The 19,541-nt window shown below is 48.9% G+C and overlaps 1 protein-coding gene across 2 annotated transcripts in view; it reads right to left on the bottom strand.

Annotated features, from left to right (window-relative positions):
• TCF7L1 (transcription factor 7 like 1) overlaps window positions 1-19,541 on the bottom strand; it is a 177,973-nt gene that overhangs the window by 22,165 nt on the left and 136,267 nt on the right. For both annotated transcript variants that reach the window (XM_055241224.2, XM_055241225.2), the window contains exon 4: window positions 2,641-2,724. In XM_055241224.2, coding sequence (XP_055097199.1) covers window positions 2,641-2,724 — 84 coding nt within the window. The remainder of the gene's footprint in view (window positions 1-2,640; window positions 2,725-19,541) is intronic.

The raw sequence follows: 19,541 nt of genomic DNA, 5'->3' as shown, positions 1-19,541 counted from the left end.
CAAAATTCCGTCTCAAAAAAAAAAAAAAAAAAAAAAAAAAAAATTTTTTTTTGTAGAGATCTCACCATGTTGCCCAGACTGGTCTCAAACTCCTGGCCTCAAGCAATCCTCCCTCCTTGGCCTCCCAAAGTGTTAAGATTAAAGGCGTGAGCCACCACACCTGGCCCCCATGTGTTAAGTTCTTTTTTTTTTTTTTTTTTCTGAGACAGAATCTTGCTCTGTTGCCCAGGCTGGAGTGCAATGGCACAATCTCAGCTCACTGCAACTTTCACCTCCTGGGTTCAAGCAATTCTCCTGCCTCAGCCTCACAAATAGCTGGGATTACAGGCGCGTGCCACCATGCCAATTTTTTTTTTTTCTTTAGAGACGGAGTTTTGCTCTTGCTGCCCAGGCTGGAGTTCAATGGCACAATCTCGGCTCACTGCAACCTCCACCTCCCAGGTTCAGGTGATTCTCCTGCCTCAGCCTCCCGAGTAGTTAAGATTACAGGTATGCGCCACCACGCCTGGCTAATTTTGTATTTTTAGTAGAGACAAGGTTTCTCCACATTGGTCAGGCTGGTCTCAAACTCTCGACCTGAGGTTATCTGCCTGCCTCAGCTTCCCAAAGTGCTGGGATTACAGGGGTGAGCCACCGCGCCTGGCCTCATGTGTTAGTTTTTAAAGGGAGATAACGTTCTTGAAAAGTAGATGAGGCCGGGCACGGTGGCTCATACCTGTAATCCCAGCACTTTGGGAGGCCGAGATGGGCGGATCACAAGGTCAGGAAATCGAGACCATGCTGGCTAACACGGTGAAACCCCATCTCTACTAAAAACACACAAAAAAAATTTAGCCGGACGTGGTGGCGAGTGCCTGTAGTCCCAGCTACTAGGGAGGCTGAGACAGGAGAATGGCGTCAACCCGGGAGGCGGAGCTTGCAGTGAGCGGAGGTCACGTCACTGCACTCCAGCCTGGGTGACAGAGCAAGACTCCGTCTCAAAAAAAAAAGTAGATAGAGATGCGACAATATGCAGAGAGACACTAAGACAGAGGGCCCAGCCATCTCAGGAGTGGGCTGGCGGACGGCACAGGAGAGGTAGAGGAAGGCACAGACCTGAAACAGAGATGGCTGCACTGCGGGGAGGTGCGGAGCACAAGCCAGGTCTAGGGTGGGCGGATTTGGTCCGGACATCCTCCACCAGGGCTGACTGGCACCACTAGAGGGCACCTGTGCCTCGTGCTTGGCCATCCCAAGTGGCACTCGGGGCCAGAGCCACTACCCTGACTTATGCCTGAGGTGTGGAGTGCTTGTTCAACGGCAGCTTGTGCCTTGGCGACTGGCTGCAGAACCTGCTGCCTTTCCCAGATGGCTAGTCCTGCCACTCACGGTTCCTTCCACTGTCACACTCGCCTGACTCTCTGGTGATGGCTGTGACAATCACCTGAGAGTTGCATGTGGCATCCCACTGTAGATCCCACTGTAAACTCCCAAGGGCTCCACAGGAGCGGGTCTCCTGATGATTGGAAATCACACAGGCTCCCTGCACCCTTATTTATTTAGCTTTCTGCGCATATCTTCTTTCTCTTCTGCTAGACTCAAAGCTTTTAATGAATAAGAATTATCAGTATCTCTTAAAATGTCCTATGAGATGAAATAATGTCTGGGATTCGCTTTAAAACCCAATGCAGCAAGAGGGAAATTCTGGGTGAAGGGAACATGAGAATTCATTATGTAATTCTCTCTACTTTTATACATCTTTAAAATTTTCTATAATTAAACTTTAATAAACATCATAGAAGCCCAACGCTTAATATCTAGTACAGGGCAGTTACAGTGAAGCCCTAGGTCTGCTCGTCTGTAAAATGCATAGGTCATGCAGGATGGGGGTCCCTTCTAACTGCATCCCCTGATTCTGAGGCTCACTGTACAGTGGGCAAGCACCAGCTTGTGGGGTGAGTGCGTCTTAAGGCAAGTGTTGACCCAAGCGCCCAGGAAAAGTCCAGGAAAGTAGGATATCTGGTTCTGTTCCAGGAGCATCTCTTATCGGCTTTGGGTTTCAGTCCTTTGCATGTGCTGAGGAGGCCAGAGGAACTGCTTGGATCCACTGCTCCCATCTCCCAGGATTGTTCAGACCCTCCTTTCCAGCTGGTATTGCCACAGGGCCTGGCAGAAGAGGCTCGGCTGCCCTGAGGAGCATTTGTTTGCATATGTCCTATTGAATTCTTTCCTATAACATCCTGTACAGAAGAGCCTTTTCAACTATTGCCTGGCAGCTATGAGGGAGAAGAGGAGGCAATTCTGGGTAAGCCTCAACAGGAGAGAGAGGCCACCCTTGCCCACGTGAAGTGGGCAGCGGGCTCAGATGGCAGCCAGGAAGGATCGGAGGCAGGCTTCTGTGATGAACCAGGGTGAGCAGCCAGGGCCGTGGGGGTTAGGGGACGGCTCTTCCAGTTACGCAACATCTGAGGCGGTGTGGTGTGTGTGTTGAGGTCACAATCCAATTGTTAGCCCCAAGCACTCAGCTCTTCCTCACTGTACTCATACATTTGAGGAAACACTGTTGGACCCCATCTGCTTCAGCATGATGGCAGAAGGCAGTGGCATGGGATGAGGCCACTAATAGTGGCCCTTTGGTGCTTTAAGGTGAAACAGACTTACCAAGTGTGCTGGAGATGGTGACCGCGTGTCCTTGACTGTGGCGCTGGAGGGGACATCGAGGAGGGGCCATTTCATCTGCAGGTACTGCACAGGGAACATAAAAGAAAAAGCTGTTGGTGAGATGAGGCCTCACAAGTACCCAAAGTTTGCTGGGCTCTGCTGTTGGGGTGGCCTGCATTTTCATGCCACATGCCCTGTACTGGGTCAGTTTCCAAATGATTATAACAGGGGCGAGCATATATTTACAATCACTACCACCCTCACCACGCCCTCTGTCATTTTGCGGGGGGGGGGGGGTCACGAATGACAACTAAGCTGAACTTTAAGCGGTGGAGAGAACCGATCCATTCCAGCACAACCAATCAACATATTCAAAGAACCTGCTGGTGAGGCTCAAGTCCCCTCCCTATGTTGTAGTCATGGACAGGCAGGGCTGATCAAGGAAGCAGAGGCTCCCAGATGGCCATCCTGTCCCATCCATTTCCATTGCTTATGACATCCACACATAATGCTCCCTACAAAACAGCCGTCCAGAAGTATCTGGGAATGAATGAATAAAAGCCATCTGCCTGACACGGAGTCATGGGCAACATCTACGCCAACTCAAGGATGCTGAGCTTTACTTCATTATAGCGTCTCTCAACCCTGAAAAGATTACCCAGTACCCCATTCTTTCTCACGTCAGTGCAAAAAACCCAAACCAAACAGTACCTCCCCAACACACACACACACACAATCTCTCTCTCTCTCTCTCTGGCAAGGCACAGTCCTTGCCAAGAGCCTGGAAAGAGTGAGTTGAGTGGAGCAGCAGTCAGGAATACTGGGAAGGGCCCTTCTGGGATCCGGAGCCCTGTATGCACGGGTTCAGGCTCTTACTCTGAACCCACGGCTGTGTGACCCTGAGCGAGTGATTAACAACTCTGAGTCCCAGTATAAGCATCTGTAAGGCAAGGCTATTATCACTCACAGTACAGGTTGTTCGGAGGACTAGGGACAGTGTCACATATTGAACACAGTGCCTCGCACATGGGAGACATTTGATAAATGACGCCTATTATTTCCATAAGCAAACCATTAGTCTTTGCCAGGAGCAAAAGCGCACATGTTGTCTTAGTGTCAACACTGACAGGTTGCTTCTGGGCAGCAGACCTGCAAGCAGCCTCTTCGTAGAATTGTTGAGACTCCTTTGAGAATGAAAGCTGTAACGGAAAGTGGTGGCTCCAGGAAGTTTCACAGAAAGAAGTCTTTGGCTGGGTACAGTGGCTCATGCCTATAATCCCAGCACTTTGGGAGGCCGAGGCGGATGGATCACTTGAGGTCAGGAGTTCAAGACCAGCCTGGCCAACGTGGTGAAACTTCATCTCTACTCAAAAAAACAAAAAATAGCTGGGTGTGGTGGCGCAGGACTATAGTCCCAGCTACTCGGGAGGCTGAGGCAGGAGAATGGCTTGAGTCTGGGAGGTGGAGGTTGCAGTGAGCCAAGATCGTGCCACTGCACTACAGCCTGGACGACAGAGTGAGACTCTATCTCAAAAAAGAAAAAAAAAGAAGCCTTTGAATCATCCCTCACTCTGGTCATGTGATATCAGGAAAAACCAATCACAATCTGGCTCTGCTGTGTACAGGAGCAGGAGGGCGATGGGAAGAGCCCCAGAAGGCCCCTTTGCTCTTCATTCACCATAAGTCTTGACCGAGATGGCAGGGACTGGGCTTTCAAAAAGGTGTCCATGGGCAGGAACAACAACTTAAGGTCACGTGTCACAGGCCAGACTAGCACATGGGATGGGCCAAGCAGGCCTGGTGTGGGAGACCTGGTGGGAAGTGGGAATGAAGCCCTATGAATTAGGACAGTCTTTTCACTTTGTGACCTCTGTACTCTCACCCCTCAGCCCGCAAATGGGGTCTCACCTCTGTCCCTGTCCTCTGCTGACCCTATCTTCTTCCTCCCTTCCCACCACCACCCATCTCTTGCCCTACCCAGAGCCCACACACTCAACATGAATTAACTGGTATTTCAATGGCTGTGGCAAGTTAAAAGCACTGGGCAAATATTGGTATCAATAGTTAAAACTCATTTCCACTGTGAATAACATTTGTGCTACATTTGCACTTGTCAAAGCATTTTCACACACAAAACCCAGTGTAATCTTCACATCAACCGTGCAATGACAAGTAGGGGTGACTATCCCAAATTTTAAAAGGAGCTAGGCCGGGCACAGTGGCTATGCCTGTAATCCCAGCACTTTGGGAGGCCGAGGTGGGCAAATCATTTGAGGTCAAGAGTTCAAGACCAGCCTGGCCAACATGGTGAAACCCCGTCTCTTACTAAAAATACAAAAATTAGCTGGGCGTGGTGGCACGCACCTGTAGTCCCAGCTTCTTGGGAGGCTGAGGTAGAAGAATCACTTGAACCCGGGAGGCGGAGGTTGCAGTGAACCGAGATCACATCACTGCACTCCAGCCTGGGTCACAGAGTGAGACCCTGTCTCAAAGAAAAAAAAACAAAAAAGGAGCTAATGGACACAAACAAAGGCTAACCCAAACGGCTTGCCCAACTTCATACAAGACAGCTGGAGCTGAAGCCTAGGTCTCTTGACTTCAAATCCCACACCTTGCACAAGACCAAGTCACGAAGCTTTTCCTAAGACTGTCTTCCTCAACTCTCCACCCGCAGCCTTTTCTTTGCTCGGATGTGTTTTCTCTCTCCTTCTCTGTCTCGCACGGGGCTGGCCACCCAGAAACAGAATGGGTTCGTGCATGTCAGCGTTCTCCTGGAGGGATGCTGAAGGTGCCCAGAGCTTGCACTTGAAGCCTAAACACCACACTAGTTTTTCTAGAAGCAACAACTTGAACATTTTTGGTTTTAAAAATTAAACTACAATAACAACTATCAGGTGCTAAAGAGAAGTATCCCAGCCAGGTGCGGTGGCTCACGCTTGTAATCCCAGCACTTTGGGAGGCCGAGGCAGGCGGATCACAAGGTCAGGAGATCGAGACCACGGTGAAACCCCGTCTCTACTAAAAATACAAAAAATTAGCCGGGTGTGGTGGCGGGCGCCTGTAGTCCCAGCTACTCGGAGAGGCTGAGGCAGGAGAATGGCGTGAACCCGGGAGGCGGAGCTTGCAGTGAGCCGAGATTGCGCCACTGCACTCCAGCCTGGGCGACAGAGTGAGACTCTGTCCCAAAAAAAAAAAAAAAAAAAAAAAGAGAAATATCCCAAATCTATACCCCCTAATATTAAACAGGACAGATGGGTACCCTAAAATCCATCAACTCTACCAGCATCTGCTCCCTATTTAGGGCCAAAAAGACACACATTCATTCTTGTTGGCTTACCAGGGATGTCCTTAGATCATATGGGGGTGGTCCAAAGAAATGTAAACCCTAGTTTGGGATGGTGCTAGAGTTTTGGGTCTTTTTTTTTTTTTTTTGAGACGGAGTCTCGCTCTGTCGCCCAGGCTGGAGTGCAGTGGCGCAATCTCGGCTCACTGCAAGCTCCGCCTCCCGGGTTCACGCCATTCTCCTGCCTCAGCCTCTCCAAGCAGCTGGGACTACAGGCGCCCGCCACCACACCCAGCTAATTTTTTGTATTTTTAGTAGAGACGGGGTTTCACCGTGGTCTCGATCTCCTGACCTTGTGATCCGCCTGCCTCGGCCTCCCAAAGTGCTGGGATTACAAGCGTGAGCCACCGCACCCGGCGAGTTTTGGGTCTTAAATAATCCTCTCAAGTGACCTTATAGATTGTCTGGCAGAGTTGGCTTGTAGGACTGTAGCGCAGTGTTTCTCAATCTCAGCACTATGACATTTTGGGCTGGATAATTTTTTTATTGGGGGTGGTGGGCTGTCCTGTAAAGTTTAACAACGTCTTTGGCCTCTAACTATAATACTAAATGCCGATGCACTCCCATATAGACAATCAAAAATGTCTCCAGATTTTGCCAAATGTCTCCTGGGGCTGAGGGAGAGAATCCTCCCTCCCCCGACTGAGAATCACTGCTCTAGTGGCCAAGGAGCTGGTACCCAATACACTGCGAGCTCCATGAGGGTTTGTCTGCCTTGGTGCTGGGGATATCAAGGTACAGGTACATTTATGTATGCTTGTATTTTGTACACACATTCAGAGTAAGGGTTTTCAGTAATAGCCACTCTTTTGGGTGTCTAACCATGTACTTGTTTTATCTATGTAACAAGAAGTCTTGGCTTCTGCTGGGAGGAGACCACACTGGCCGTGCCTACCACTGATACCTGGCCCCTTACAGACAAGTCAGGCAGTGTGAAGGAAAAGACCAGAAGGGAGAGGTGGTCCTGGGAACAGTGAGCATCTCACCGGGACTGACCCTGCTCCAGCCATGCCTGGGGTGGTGTGGGGACGGTGTGCAGAGAGGGACTCACTCTGGGAGGCAGGGGTGTGGAGGATCGTCACTTCCCCTTTTCTATTTGTCTTTTTAAGATTTGGAGATGAGTGATGGGGGGAGGAGGAAGAGCTCTAAGACTTTGGAGCCCCTACAGCTTGGCCATGGATGGCCTCTGCATCACAGCTCTGAGGAAAGGACAGTAGGAGCCAGTGACACCCGTTGTAATCCTCTTCCACTGTAGTACCAGAGATTTGAAGATGGCCAGATAGTTCTGAATTCCTAGGTCAGCCCCAGCCCAACTAGAGTGGAAATAAAGTTCTTCTCTTTATTTATTTATTTTTATTTTTTATTTTTAGAGATGAGGGTCTTGCTATGTTGCCCAGGCTGGTCTTCAACGCCTGGGCTCAAGCAATCCTCCCGCCTTGCTCTCTCAAAGTGCTGGGATTACAGGTGTGAGCCACCATGCCCAGCCAATAAAGCTCTTCTTAGCTGTGAGGCCAACCCCACGATCACCCTGAGGTCAATCACTCATGGGTGGGAGCATGTCCTTGGAGAAGTAAGTGATGGCTGACTGTGCTTAGATTCTTTGCATGGTAATGGTATGTGGGCAGGTTAAAACTGCTGGTTTCTCCATGCCCAGTCTAGGCTACATTTAACTGGCTCTGCAAGGCCCAGCTCCTGACCAGTGTGTCATGTCTGGGCTTCAGCCCACAGAGAAGATGTGTACACAGGCTGGTCCAGCCACCTCCCTCCTGGGGGATGTCCACTGGACTGTAACACATTGAAATGATGATGAATGGCATCAGTGCAACTGATGGCCAAGCAACAGCGATCGCTCCCACTTCTGGGGTGCTTTCTGTGGGTTAAATACTCGCTTTTGGATACTCAAAAATAGAAAGGAAAACACCAAACCCAAACAGCAGGTACTACTGTCTTCGATTTACATATGTCGTGACTATCTAAGACAGGACAGATACACAGTTTTCCAATCTCACTGAAACTGAGAAACTTTTCTGGGGACTGGGGTTCTGCTACTGTGGTTCACAGTTAAGTAGATTGAGGCTGTGCTTTAAAACATATCTTTACCTCGTTAAGGAAGGATGATTCTAATCCTATTTTTACATTGTTTTCATTGGAGCAGTTGCTGCATTTTTCTCTCAGCATTTACCAAAATGGTCATGTGGTTTCTCTTATTTGACTCATTTATGAGATGTAGCAATAGATTATGATATAGCAATAGATTTTCTTACATGAAGACATTTTTGCCTTTCCCAGGTAAGCCCTATTTGGTCATGGTGGTTTGTTCCTTCTTATGCTGTATTGTGGAATGCCAGTCATGTTTTAAATTTTTGACTTTTACATTCCTAAGTAAAGGTGAACAAAGTTTTCTTTTCTTTGGGTGACATCTTTATCGAGTGTTGCCATCAGTGTTCTTGTGGCTTTATTATTCAGAGGGGCTCTGCTCCTCTCTTTCTCAATGTTTTGGGCCCCTCCCTAGAGCCCTCCTTGGGGCGAGCACTTGGCCCGGCGGGCTGTTTCTACTCAACGTGGATCTCGGGAAGGGTCCCTCTGAAAGATGCTGTCACTAGAGAGCTAGAGTCCCCTTTCCTGCAGGGAGGCGGAGAATTCATCCTACAGAATCCTCGCTTTGATTGGAGCCATGGAGCAGATTAATTGCAGCTGTGCCCTGGAATTTCCCCAACACACAAATCTTCGTGATGTAAAACAGCTGGGAGGAAATCCCAGCATGCCCTGTACAGAGGCAGGACTGCCAATGAGCTACGGAGATTAACCCTCCGGCTCCCAGAAGGTAGGGAGGGCCCCGCCCCAGCCGTCCTCACCCTGTCCCACACTTGCTTAGTGTGGACAGGACTCTACAGGGCTCGGGGGAATGCCCACATTCTCCCTGTTCGCACGTTCTCACAGAAAAGCCTTTAAGCAGGGCCTGGGCAACAGAGGAAACAAAGCTTCATGTTACAGAATCCACAGCTCCCCACAGTTGCACGCAAGGAAAACAAGTCAGCTCCAAAAACTGCACAGGTGAGAAAACTCCAGCCCAGAGAACGCCTTCCGCTGCTTCTAGAGGACAGGCCCAGTAGGCAGAGAAAGCGCCCCTTGCTCCAGCCCCACAGTCTCGCCCATTTTTGGCCACTTGCCCATCAGCAGACGCAAAGGGTCCCCGTTTTGGTGACCGGTCCTTCCTGCCTCTCTGGACCCCTATGGTAAATAGTGACTTTGGGGACCTAGAGCCAGGATCCCCTTTGATAGCGAAGCAAGGGTTGCCCAGGCTTTTCGGAAGATGTAAAGTCCCAGTGCCACCCAGAACCCAAAGCTACACCCAAACTCCGGGTGCAGGCGGCTTCCCACCAGAGTGACAATGACATTCTTCAAAATGCTCTCCTTGTCCTCTTAGAGGCTCTGTGTAACAGGAACCTATACTATAACCGTATTATAAATGAAAAATGTGAAGAAGCGATCCGTGTCTCCCTGTCTCCATTCTGCCACAGTTGCAGTGGTTTCTTGCTTGGACTACTGCAAATCCTACCAGAGTCAGCCTTCTAAACACCAGTCACATCTCTCCCCTGCTCAAAACACTTCCCTGGTTGGTTTCTGGGGTCAAGAGATAAAGCCCCCAAACTCACCAGCAATCCCACACCACCCTATCCTTCTGGCTTCTGCCCTTACTGCCCCCCACCCCAGCTGCACAGAGTCCTCACTGCACTCTGAACGCACCACGCTGCCCTGCTGCTCCCCGGCCTGCTACGGCCTTTACTGCATCCTTCACTTGTGGGAAACTTTAACCTCCCTTCTTCAAAACCCAGTCCTCCCAAGGTCACCCTCCTTGGCATGAGTCCTCCACGGGTCCGTCGCTCTCGAGGAGCGGCACACGGTGTTTCCACAGCACTCACCAGGCTACTCCTCCCCCTTTGCACACTCTGTCTGCCCTTGGGACTGTAAGTTCCTCAAGGGTCATGCTGCACCTCAATTCCTCACCCAGAACCCGGCAATCATGATGTGTTGAAACCCTGTCCCATGCTGTATTAATGCAGTGAGCTTAGGCCCAGTTTCCACATCTGTAATGTGGGGTTGAACAGCCTCTCCCTGAAGCCTTTAGAGCAGGGGAGAGATGTGACTGGTGTTTAGAAGGCTGACTCTGGTAGGATTTGCAGTAGTCCAGGCAAGAAACCACTGCAACGGTGGCAGAATGGAGACAGGGAGACACGGATCGCTTCTTCACATTTTTCATTTACAATATGGTTATAGTATAGGTTCCTGTTACATAGAGCCTCTAAGAGGACAAGAAGAGCATTTTGAAGAATGTCATTGTCACTGTGGTGGGAAGCCGCCACACGGGAGCCCATTTCACTCGTGGGCAATGCCTGCTTCTCACAGTAACTGGCTTAGTTCTGCCGAGAATATGTAAACGTAGCATGGAGGCTGGGATGCCCAACTTGGCCAGTTCCTGGAGACCTGTTTCTACTTCTGTAGGAAAGTTCACAAATGAATCTAAGTTTGAAAATACACTGACACTGAGCAATGAACTCAGGAACAGGGAGACAGAAAAGCTTTCCCAATTGGGAAAACATTTTTAGTTTTCAGCAGTCAGTAAGAGAAGACGAAAGTGTAAAGAACTTGTTCCCAAACAAGATGGATTAGACAAAGAGTTCCAGGGGCAAAAGTATAAAACAAGTTTTATACTCTTATCCCTTCTTTCTTAAGAATGAGTCATTTATGCCTTTGCTTAACTTTGTGGACGGCACTAAATCCCAAACACATTTTTTGTTTTACCTGAGGGTAGGTTAGATTCTTTCTTGAGGTATTGTTTTTTTTTTTGAGATGGAGTCTCGGTCTGTCGTCCAGGCTGGAGTGCAGTGGTGCAATTATAGATCACTGCAACCTCCACCTCCTGGGCTCAAGCTCAAGCAATCCTCCCATCTCAGCCTCTCAAGTAGCTGGGACCACAGGCATGCGCCACCACGCCTGGCTAATTTTTTGTATTTTTGGTAGAGACAGGGTTTCACCATGTTGCCCTGGCTGGTCTTGAACTCCTGAGCTCAAGTGATCTGCCCGCCTTCACCTCCCAATTCTGCTGGCATTACAGGGGTGAGCCACCGCACCTGGCGTGCACTGGTCTTAAACCAATGAAGTGACTGCTCTCTCTAGCACTTGTCACAGCATTTAGTCAACAAATGGTTTTAAAGCCCATGCACTGGTAGCACAGGGGCTCCAAAAGCATTTCATGACTGAATAGTAAACTCAAAAGTAAGAGTGTGTCAATTAGGTGTCAGTTTCACCAAACACCTCTTTCCCCTGCTTTGCCCAAATGATTCTTTCTTTTCTGGATGATCTCAAACTATTCTCTTCCCCTCCCATTCCAAGGAACCTGGCAATTTTGCCTCCTAGATTTGATCAAAGGTTTGTTTTTAAAAACTGGCTCCCCCGCAGAAGCCAAGCTTTCGTTTTAGAGCACAGGAGGCAAGAGATCAGGGTTCCAGGCTCTTTCTAACCTTTCTGGACTCCATCTTCTCACCTTTAAAATGGGAATATTTTACTTCATCAGCCTGAAGCAGGGGCCTGGACTAGATGGTCTCCTTTGGAAGGAAAAATCAAATGCAGCTGTTTGTCTAAACACAGAGGGCACTGAGAGTGCTGACCGTGTTGAGGTGTTCAACAAACATGGAATCAGGGGTCCTAGCTGAACCCCACTTACAAGCTGTGTGCCTGTGTACATCACCTTTCAGAACCTCTGGTTTCCACATGTAAAATAGGAATAAGAACACCTACTGCCTGGCAGAGTGATTATCTCACGTGTGGCTGTCACACTCAAGTGTGAGTGTTCTCTCACACTGGAGAGGACCAGGCAGAGTGTGGGGCATGCGGAGAGCTTGTAAGAAATCTGTGTTCAGTCACTAAATGTGTAAGTTATTGGTATTCTAGGAGCCTGTGACCTGCACTTTACCTGGGGAGACAGGTCTGGTTCAGTGTTGTGGTGGTAAATGCCTAACAACTGGCTCTCTAAGCAAAAAACAAAGTGTAAAACCAAAGCATTTGCTGGTATTCATGGTGTAAATACTCCCGCTGATTTCAAGGTACCACGATGAGTCACTGAAGGCTCATTGCGGAAGAGATGCTACCAATTGGCTGGGTGCCAGCTGGCTCGAGCACACCAATGCCTGTGGGCAGGAGCTGGGTTGGGGGGGTGGTCTCAGATGTGTCCTGACTTGCTGGGACCGCTGGAAAGCTGAGACACACATGGTTCTCAGCTGACGTGGGCCTGCTTGAGGTCTTGATGGAGAGCCGGACGCTTGGCTAGGTATGTCTCCCTGACAGCTGCATGCTCTGGAGGAGGGAAAACTCTGCTCCCAGAGCACTAGGCATAACCATTCTGTGGTGGCCCTGACCAGGGGGACCCCGGGACAGAGCCCCAGGCTTTCAAACAATGTCAAAGTTCAACTTGCTTTCGGGTCCGCAGTTCTGCAGCCTGGAGCGCTGGGCCTGCTGAGTCGCAAGCTGCCTCTCCCATCGGCTGTGACATTGGGTTTGCTGGGCCTGGGAAGTGTCCGTGCTCACTGCCCAGCCACCAATGCGCTGCAGGAAGTGTCTTTGTGGAAACTGGCTTTAGAGACCCGGTCCTCCATTCCCTGAGGTGAACCCTGCCGGGCCCCTCCCTCTGTCTCTCCCCTGCCGCTGTGTGCCTGGGAATCTACTGACACACTTCCTTCCCCTCAGGCCCTCAGGTGAGAACATCTGCCCAAGCCCCCATGGGATGCAGAGTCCACCTGCTGGCCTCTGATCAGGAGCTCAGACTGGGCTGAAAGAGCAAATGCCTTTCTCCTTCACAGCCTGCAGCCTGTTCTCCAGCCTGCACATATCCACCCACGCCACTCTGCCCCCAACTCCATTCGCCAGCATAGTAGGGCTGGTCCCATAACCACAGAGCTGCCTCCTCCTGGGTTACAGCTACATAGCAGCCACCATAGGGTGGTGCCATAACTGACTCAAGCGGCCCATGCTCACAGACATGGAGGTGTTTCCCAGGCTTCTGCTGCAGTGAACACCCTTGAACACTCACAATGTCGCCCATGTATGTCTATAGTGGGAGGACACATTTCCAGCTGCGAGGGGAATCACTAGGCCAAAGATATGCACGCTTAAGTTCTGAGGAGTGTTATTAAATTTCTCCCAGTTGACACTGCTAACAGCAACCTGGGAGAGGGCTTATTTCCACACACTCTTGCCCATACAAGGTTATTAAACTGTTCAAACTTTGCCAAACTGACAGGTAAAAAAGTCCCTCGCTGGAGTTTCCATTACTCTTGTAATGAGTGAGGCTGCGAATTGTCCTCTGTATGGGCGATGATTTGAAGGAGGGAAAAAAGATGTGTGTGGCACAGAGGAAGTGGGGCGCACAATCTGCTGGATGGTGGGGACAGGGGAGGATGAGCATGGAGTCACTGCAGGTGAAACACAGGAGGGGTCTGTGGGTTCCTTGCAGCTGGCACAGCCTGTGCAACCTCTCCTGTACTTGATCTTCACTCAGGTGGAAGAGGCCAGAGAGAAGGAGCTGAGGCTGAGTCTGTGCACTGTTGTGAGTGAGGAGGAGGCGGGAGGAGAGCCCAGGAAGCTGCTGGTGGGCAGCTGCCCCTTCTGGTTCTCCCCCTTTCCCTTCCCAGCATGTACACATGCTGCTTACGTGCCCTCCCCGCCTCCCAGGTACTTCTCAGCCCCCAGAAGGGTGGCTTCTGTTCCACTCCCTCTGTCTTTGCACTCTCCTGTCTCTGTAGACACTCTCTTGTCTTTGCAAGGGCATGGATGACTTTAGAAAGAAAATAAAGGCAACTGGCTTTTGAACTGCCACATGACATGGGCAGCTCTGGGGAAGCCTCTCCTGCCTCCTGCCTTGTAGCTGCAGGTTCTGCATGCCTTCTGGGTGATTTTTTTATTGATTGATTGATATACTGGTTATTGGATTGATTGATAAGGTCTTGCCCTGTCAGCCAGGCTGGAGTGCAGTGGCACGATTGTAGCTCACTGCAGCCTTGACTTCATGGAATCGAGCAGTCCTCCCACATCAGCCTCCTGCATAGCTGGGACTACAGGCAAGCACCACACCACCCGGCTAATTTTTTTTTTTTTTTTTTTGGTAGAGACAGGGTCTCACTATGTTGCCCAGGCTGGTCTCAAACCCTTGGCCTTAAGTGATCCTCCCACCTTAGCCTCCCAAAGTGCTTGGGATTATAGCTTTGAGCTACCACGCCCAGCCATTCACATTTATTGACCTGAACAAACTGTCCTGGACAAACTGTTCAGTGAGAAAAGCCAATTAAATAATCTGGAAGCATAGTCACCCAAATGTTATCACTGGATTTTTAACACTTCAGGCAATTTTATTAGTTTCTTTTTCATATTTTTCTTCTTCACTTGAAATTTTTACAATCAGTACGTCTTACATCATAGCAACAGTAAGCAAAGCTATTAACACTAACCCCAGACGAATTATTTTCAATCCTGTGCCTTCAGTGTACCTAACCAGAAACCTCAAAATCCAATTTAATGCCTTTAGTTACCTCCCTCACCTGCTCTGGGCCACCCAGTTCCATGGCTTCTGGACATCTTTTGAACCCTATTCCGAGGAGGGGCCCCTGCAGCAGCCTTCTGCGTTTGCTTGAGCTCCTGCAGGCTCTCACCCAGGAGGAAGGCAGCGGGGGTGGGGGGCAACCTGCTTTGAAAGGGATGGTAGTGGGCTGCAAACCACATCGGCAGGTTGCTTTGCCTCACATTGACAAAATGTCTGTTGTCCAAGAATAGGGTAGTTGACAGAAATGAAGGGTGCTCCTGTTCTCAGTTCATCTCTTCCAGTCTACCCTTCATTTACCTCTAGAAGTATCTTTCTAAAATATAAAACTATGCTGTTTAAAGCTAGCAGGAGGCTACCCATTCTTACAGGACTGCCTACCAGATGATCAAGATGCAGTGACAGCTCTGTACAGAGTCCTCCATCAATGTTTAGTGAGTGTCTCATATAAAAGGTGGCTGTTTATATGCATGATATACCACAGGAGAGATTTTTTAAAGTACATAAATAACTAGACTATAAGCCTATAAATGACAGGTTCAGATAAGACAGGGATCGCAATGGGCAAGAATTATCGTGGAACAACTGAAAACTTCACAGAGGAGGTGGCATCTGTGCTGGGTCCTGCAGGCAGGATATACTTCTATAGTTGTTTTACTTTTTAAAGCATTCCATATTAATTATCTGATTTGATATTACTGACTCCTGGATATAAGTAAAGCAGATACTATTATGTTCATTTAAAAAATGGGAAACTGGGCCGGGCGCGGTAGCTTACGCCTGTAATCCCAGCACTTTCGGAGGCCGAGGCAGGAGGATCACGAGGTCAGGAGCTCAAGACCAGCATGGCCAATATGGCGAAACCCCGTCTCTACTAAAAATACAAAAATTAGCCGGGTGTGGTGGCGGGTGCCTGTAATCCTAGCTACTTGGGAGGCTGAGGCAGGAGAACTGCTTGAATCTGGGAGGCAGAAGTTGCAGTGAGCTGAGATCACACCATTGCACTCCAGCCTGGGTGACAGAGGGAGACTCCGAATCAAAAAAAAAAAAAAAACCGAAACTGAGCCTGCTGGAGGCTGTTGGATTTACTCGACACTGGCACTAGAATATAGGACGTTGGGCGTTTATGTTGTAACTCTAAGGGTACAAGGACATGATTTCTGCCTTCTAGAAACTTGTGGGTGGGAATGGGACTCACACTTGTAATCGCAGCATTTTGGGAGGCTGAGGCAGGTGGATCACTTGAGCCCAGGAGTTCAAGACCAGCCTGGGAAACAAAGTGAGATGAGACCCCGTCTCTACAAAAATACAAAAAAAATTAGCCAGGTGTGGTGGCGCACGCTTGTAGTCCCAGCTACCCGGGAGGCTGAGCTGGGAGGATCGATTCAGCCCTGGAGTTCGAGGCTACAGTGAGCTGTGATTGCGCCACTGCACTCCAGCCTGGGTGACAGAGTGAGACTCTGTCTCTAAATAAAAAATAAACTTCCAACTGATCTCGGAATCTTGGGATAGCAAATATGGGGCACAGGAGAGGTCCCATCCCTCTGTGCTTGTGGCAGACACTGCTAGTAGACCATGGCACTCTTTCTTGCTAAAGCTGGGTAAGACCTCAGAATCTTCAACACTGAGGCAGCTACTAACAGTTGATTAAAATTGACCTGTAAGGTGCAATCTATTTATTCTCTCTGATTTACGCCAGGAGGTAGATACAGATGTTCTGTCTGGTGAGAAGGAGGGGCAGAAACCAGGTTGTAAAAGCATCTCTCCTGGCTGGCACAAAGCAGAACTCAGCTCCTAGACAGAGGTGAAGGCTTCACCAAGAATGTGACTAGATGGCAAAAACAGTCATAATTTGCAGAAAGTCCATTGACCAAAAGCAGGCCTGAGAATTCTAAAGTTTATGGACTTTCCCCTATGGGAGGAGAAGCTGGAAAGCGTCCCAGGTATTGAGGAGAAAGGAAGCAGGATCTGTGTATAATCAATGGGGAACAGGAAGCGCTTATCTGGGGCCAGTGAAATACTCAACACAAAAGAACAGCCAGGCAGCCTGGAGCTGCCTCCCAACCACAGAGCTTCAAGGGTCTCTCAGAACCCTTCCCCGTGGCTCCTGCAGGCCCAGCAGCTGGCCAAAGTCAACAACTCCTGGGCACCGGGAGATGGGAAATGTCTGAGGGGGCCTCTCCATAGACGGGCAGTTCCAGGAGAGATCTCCGACCCCACAGGTGAACAAGGACACAGGAGAATAAGGGTCACACCAGCCACCTCTACACAGGGCCATTGCTCCTGATAAAGGAGCCTGAAGAACGGGTCCTGCACCCTACCCTAGTGCGTATGCAAATGTGGGTGCACATGCGGCTTACATATCTCAGGGAACAACACGATTTTCTGTCCATATTGAAGGGAGGGTGCAGGAAGTTATGATGGACAGTGGAAGGGCTGAGAAGTTCCCATCTCAGTACTATTAAACAACACCTCCTACTTTTTAGTACCTAAAATATTTACATTAATAGGCCTTAAAATATATATGTATTTTTGGCTGGGTGTGGTGGCTCACGCCTGTAAGCCCAGCACTTTGGGAGGCTCACCTGAGCCCAGGAGTTCAACACTAGCCTGGGCAACATGGTGAAACCCTGTCTCTACAAAACACAACAAAAGAAAAATGTATATATGGCCAAACGAAATTATAAATACATATGTATGTGTGTGTATTTTTATGTATGTGTATGCACATGTATATACATATACACAATTACACATACATGTTACAGGCAAAGTTTGATATCTTGGATACTGTTGCTTACAGTGAAGCTCCATTTCTAAAAAGTGGAAAAAAGTGAATCAATTCAAAGAAAAATAATTATGTAAATAGTATAGGTGGTATGTGGCAAAGATTATGCGAGTAAGTGACATGTGGAGAATACTCTTGTTGGATTGCATGTTTGTGGCCATCTAGGGGCTACTACCAGTTGTGGACGAGGTCACCCCTAGGAATTGGAGAAGGAGGTTCTGCACACAAACTCAAAGGTCAAAGTGTCCCAGGACATACCACTATTGTCTTCCCAAATTGCTTCTCACCGAGATCTACCATCTCTCTCTTCTCACGTACCTGCAGGGTCAAAACCTCAGACATCTTTTCCTCCACCTTCTTCCTCACTTTGTCATCTAGCCCATCAAGTCCTGTGTTTTTTCCATCTCAACTACCACTGTCTTGCAATGGTTCCCTAACGTTCACCTTGCCCCACACTCGTTCCTCCAGGTTGGTCACACACCCTGCTGCCCGCTGACTTTCCAGCTCACAGCCGGGCTCATTTCCTCGCTTAGCTTCCCCTAAGCTCTTTGGGGATAGGCATCCAATCTTTTTTTTTTTTTTTAACCTGCCGCTTCAGAAAGCCATCCAGGCTGGGCACGGTGGCTGACGCCTGTAATCCCAGCACTTTGGGAAACCAAGGAGGGTGGATCACCTGAGGTCAGGAGTTCGAGACCAGCCTGGCCAACACGGTGAAACCCCGTCTCTACGAAAAGTACAAAAACTAGCCGGGCATGGTGGCGGGCGCCTGTAATCCCAGCTACTCAGGAGGCAGAGGTTGCAGTGAGCCGAAATCGCGCCACTGCACTCCAGCCTGGGTGACATGAGCGAGACTCTGTCTCAAAAAAAAAAAAAAAAGGCATCCAATCTTATTTGCCCTTTGGGTCCCCACGGCCTTTAGCACAGCATATCATTTGTGAGAGAGGCTTGATAACTATTGCAGGGTGTTCTAGGATTAACCAAATTAGAGGTGCAAGTCCTCTCTGGAGGTGTTGCCTCCCAGGCAGCTCTAGTGGAAATATTGTATGCAAAGGCAATTAGTGGTCACACTCCTGGGGTTGTTGCCACAGACCCTAATTTAGCTGACCTAGGGTGAGAACAGAGGAACCATCACCTTTTGGGAGAATGATGGATAGAGGGAATGGGAAGGTCCGCTGCCAGTGGGGACCCTATGAGGCGAGTAAGACTCCATTTACCTAAAGTGATCAAATAAAAAACATTTACCGATATCATATCTGCTTCTATTTTTATATTTTCTCCTACAGTTAATATATTATATTAAAAAAAAACAAAAACATTCTAATCTTTTGTAGCTGGGGGCCTTGACGCTGGGATTCTTCTGTTCAGCCCTGCTGTGGAATACAGCACTTCTGAAATTCATACTCTGTTTGATATTAGTATCATTTCAGATAAGCAAATAAGTATGTGCCAAAGCCAAGGACAGGAAACTGTCTGCATAAATCTTGGATAAACAGGTTTTTTTAAAGAAAACATTTAGTGATGTGTTACCTTGTGCCAGATACTCCATGTGTTATTTCGTTTAACCCCACAGCCTTATAAGTTGATGCTATTATTATCCTCATTTAACAGATGGAGGGATTAAGGTACAAAGAGGTTAACTAACTTGCCCAAGTCTATCCCAAACCCAAAAGCCAACTCTTTTTTTTTTTTTTTGAGACAGAGTCTTTGTCGCCCAGGTTGGAGTGCAATGGTGCGATCTTGGCTCACTGCAACCTCCGCCTCCTGGGCTCAAGTGATTTTCCTGCCTCAGCCTCCCGAGTAACTAGGATTACAGGTGTGCACCACCACACCAGCTAATTTTTGTATTTTTAGTAGAGACAGGGTTTCACCATGTTGGCCAGGTTGGTCTCGAACTCCTGACCTCAAGTGATCCACCTGCCTCAGCCTCCCAAAGTGCTGGGATTACAGGTGTGAGCCACCACGCCCAGCCCCAAAGGCCAACTCTTTATTTATTTATTTTTTTTGAGACAGAGTCTTGCTCTGTTGCCCAGGCTGGAGTGCAATGGCACAATCTTGGTTCACTGCAACCTCTGCCTCCCAGGTTCAAGCGATTCTTCCACCTCAGCCTCCCAAGTAGCTGGCATACAGGTGCACGGCACCACACCCAGCTAATTTTTGTATTTTTGTAGAGACAGGGTTTC

This window comes from Symphalangus syndactylus, chromosome 14, assembly GCF_028878055.3.
Source record: "Symphalangus syndactylus isolate Jambi chromosome 14, NHGRI_mSymSyn1-v2.1_pri, whole genome shotgun sequence".
NCBI classification, from domain to species: domain Eukaryota; kingdom Metazoa; phylum Chordata; class Mammalia; order Primates; family Hylobatidae; genus Symphalangus; species Symphalangus syndactylus.
Note: the sequence above shows the minus strand (reverse complement) of the source record. Positions and strands in the feature narration are given on the sequence as shown.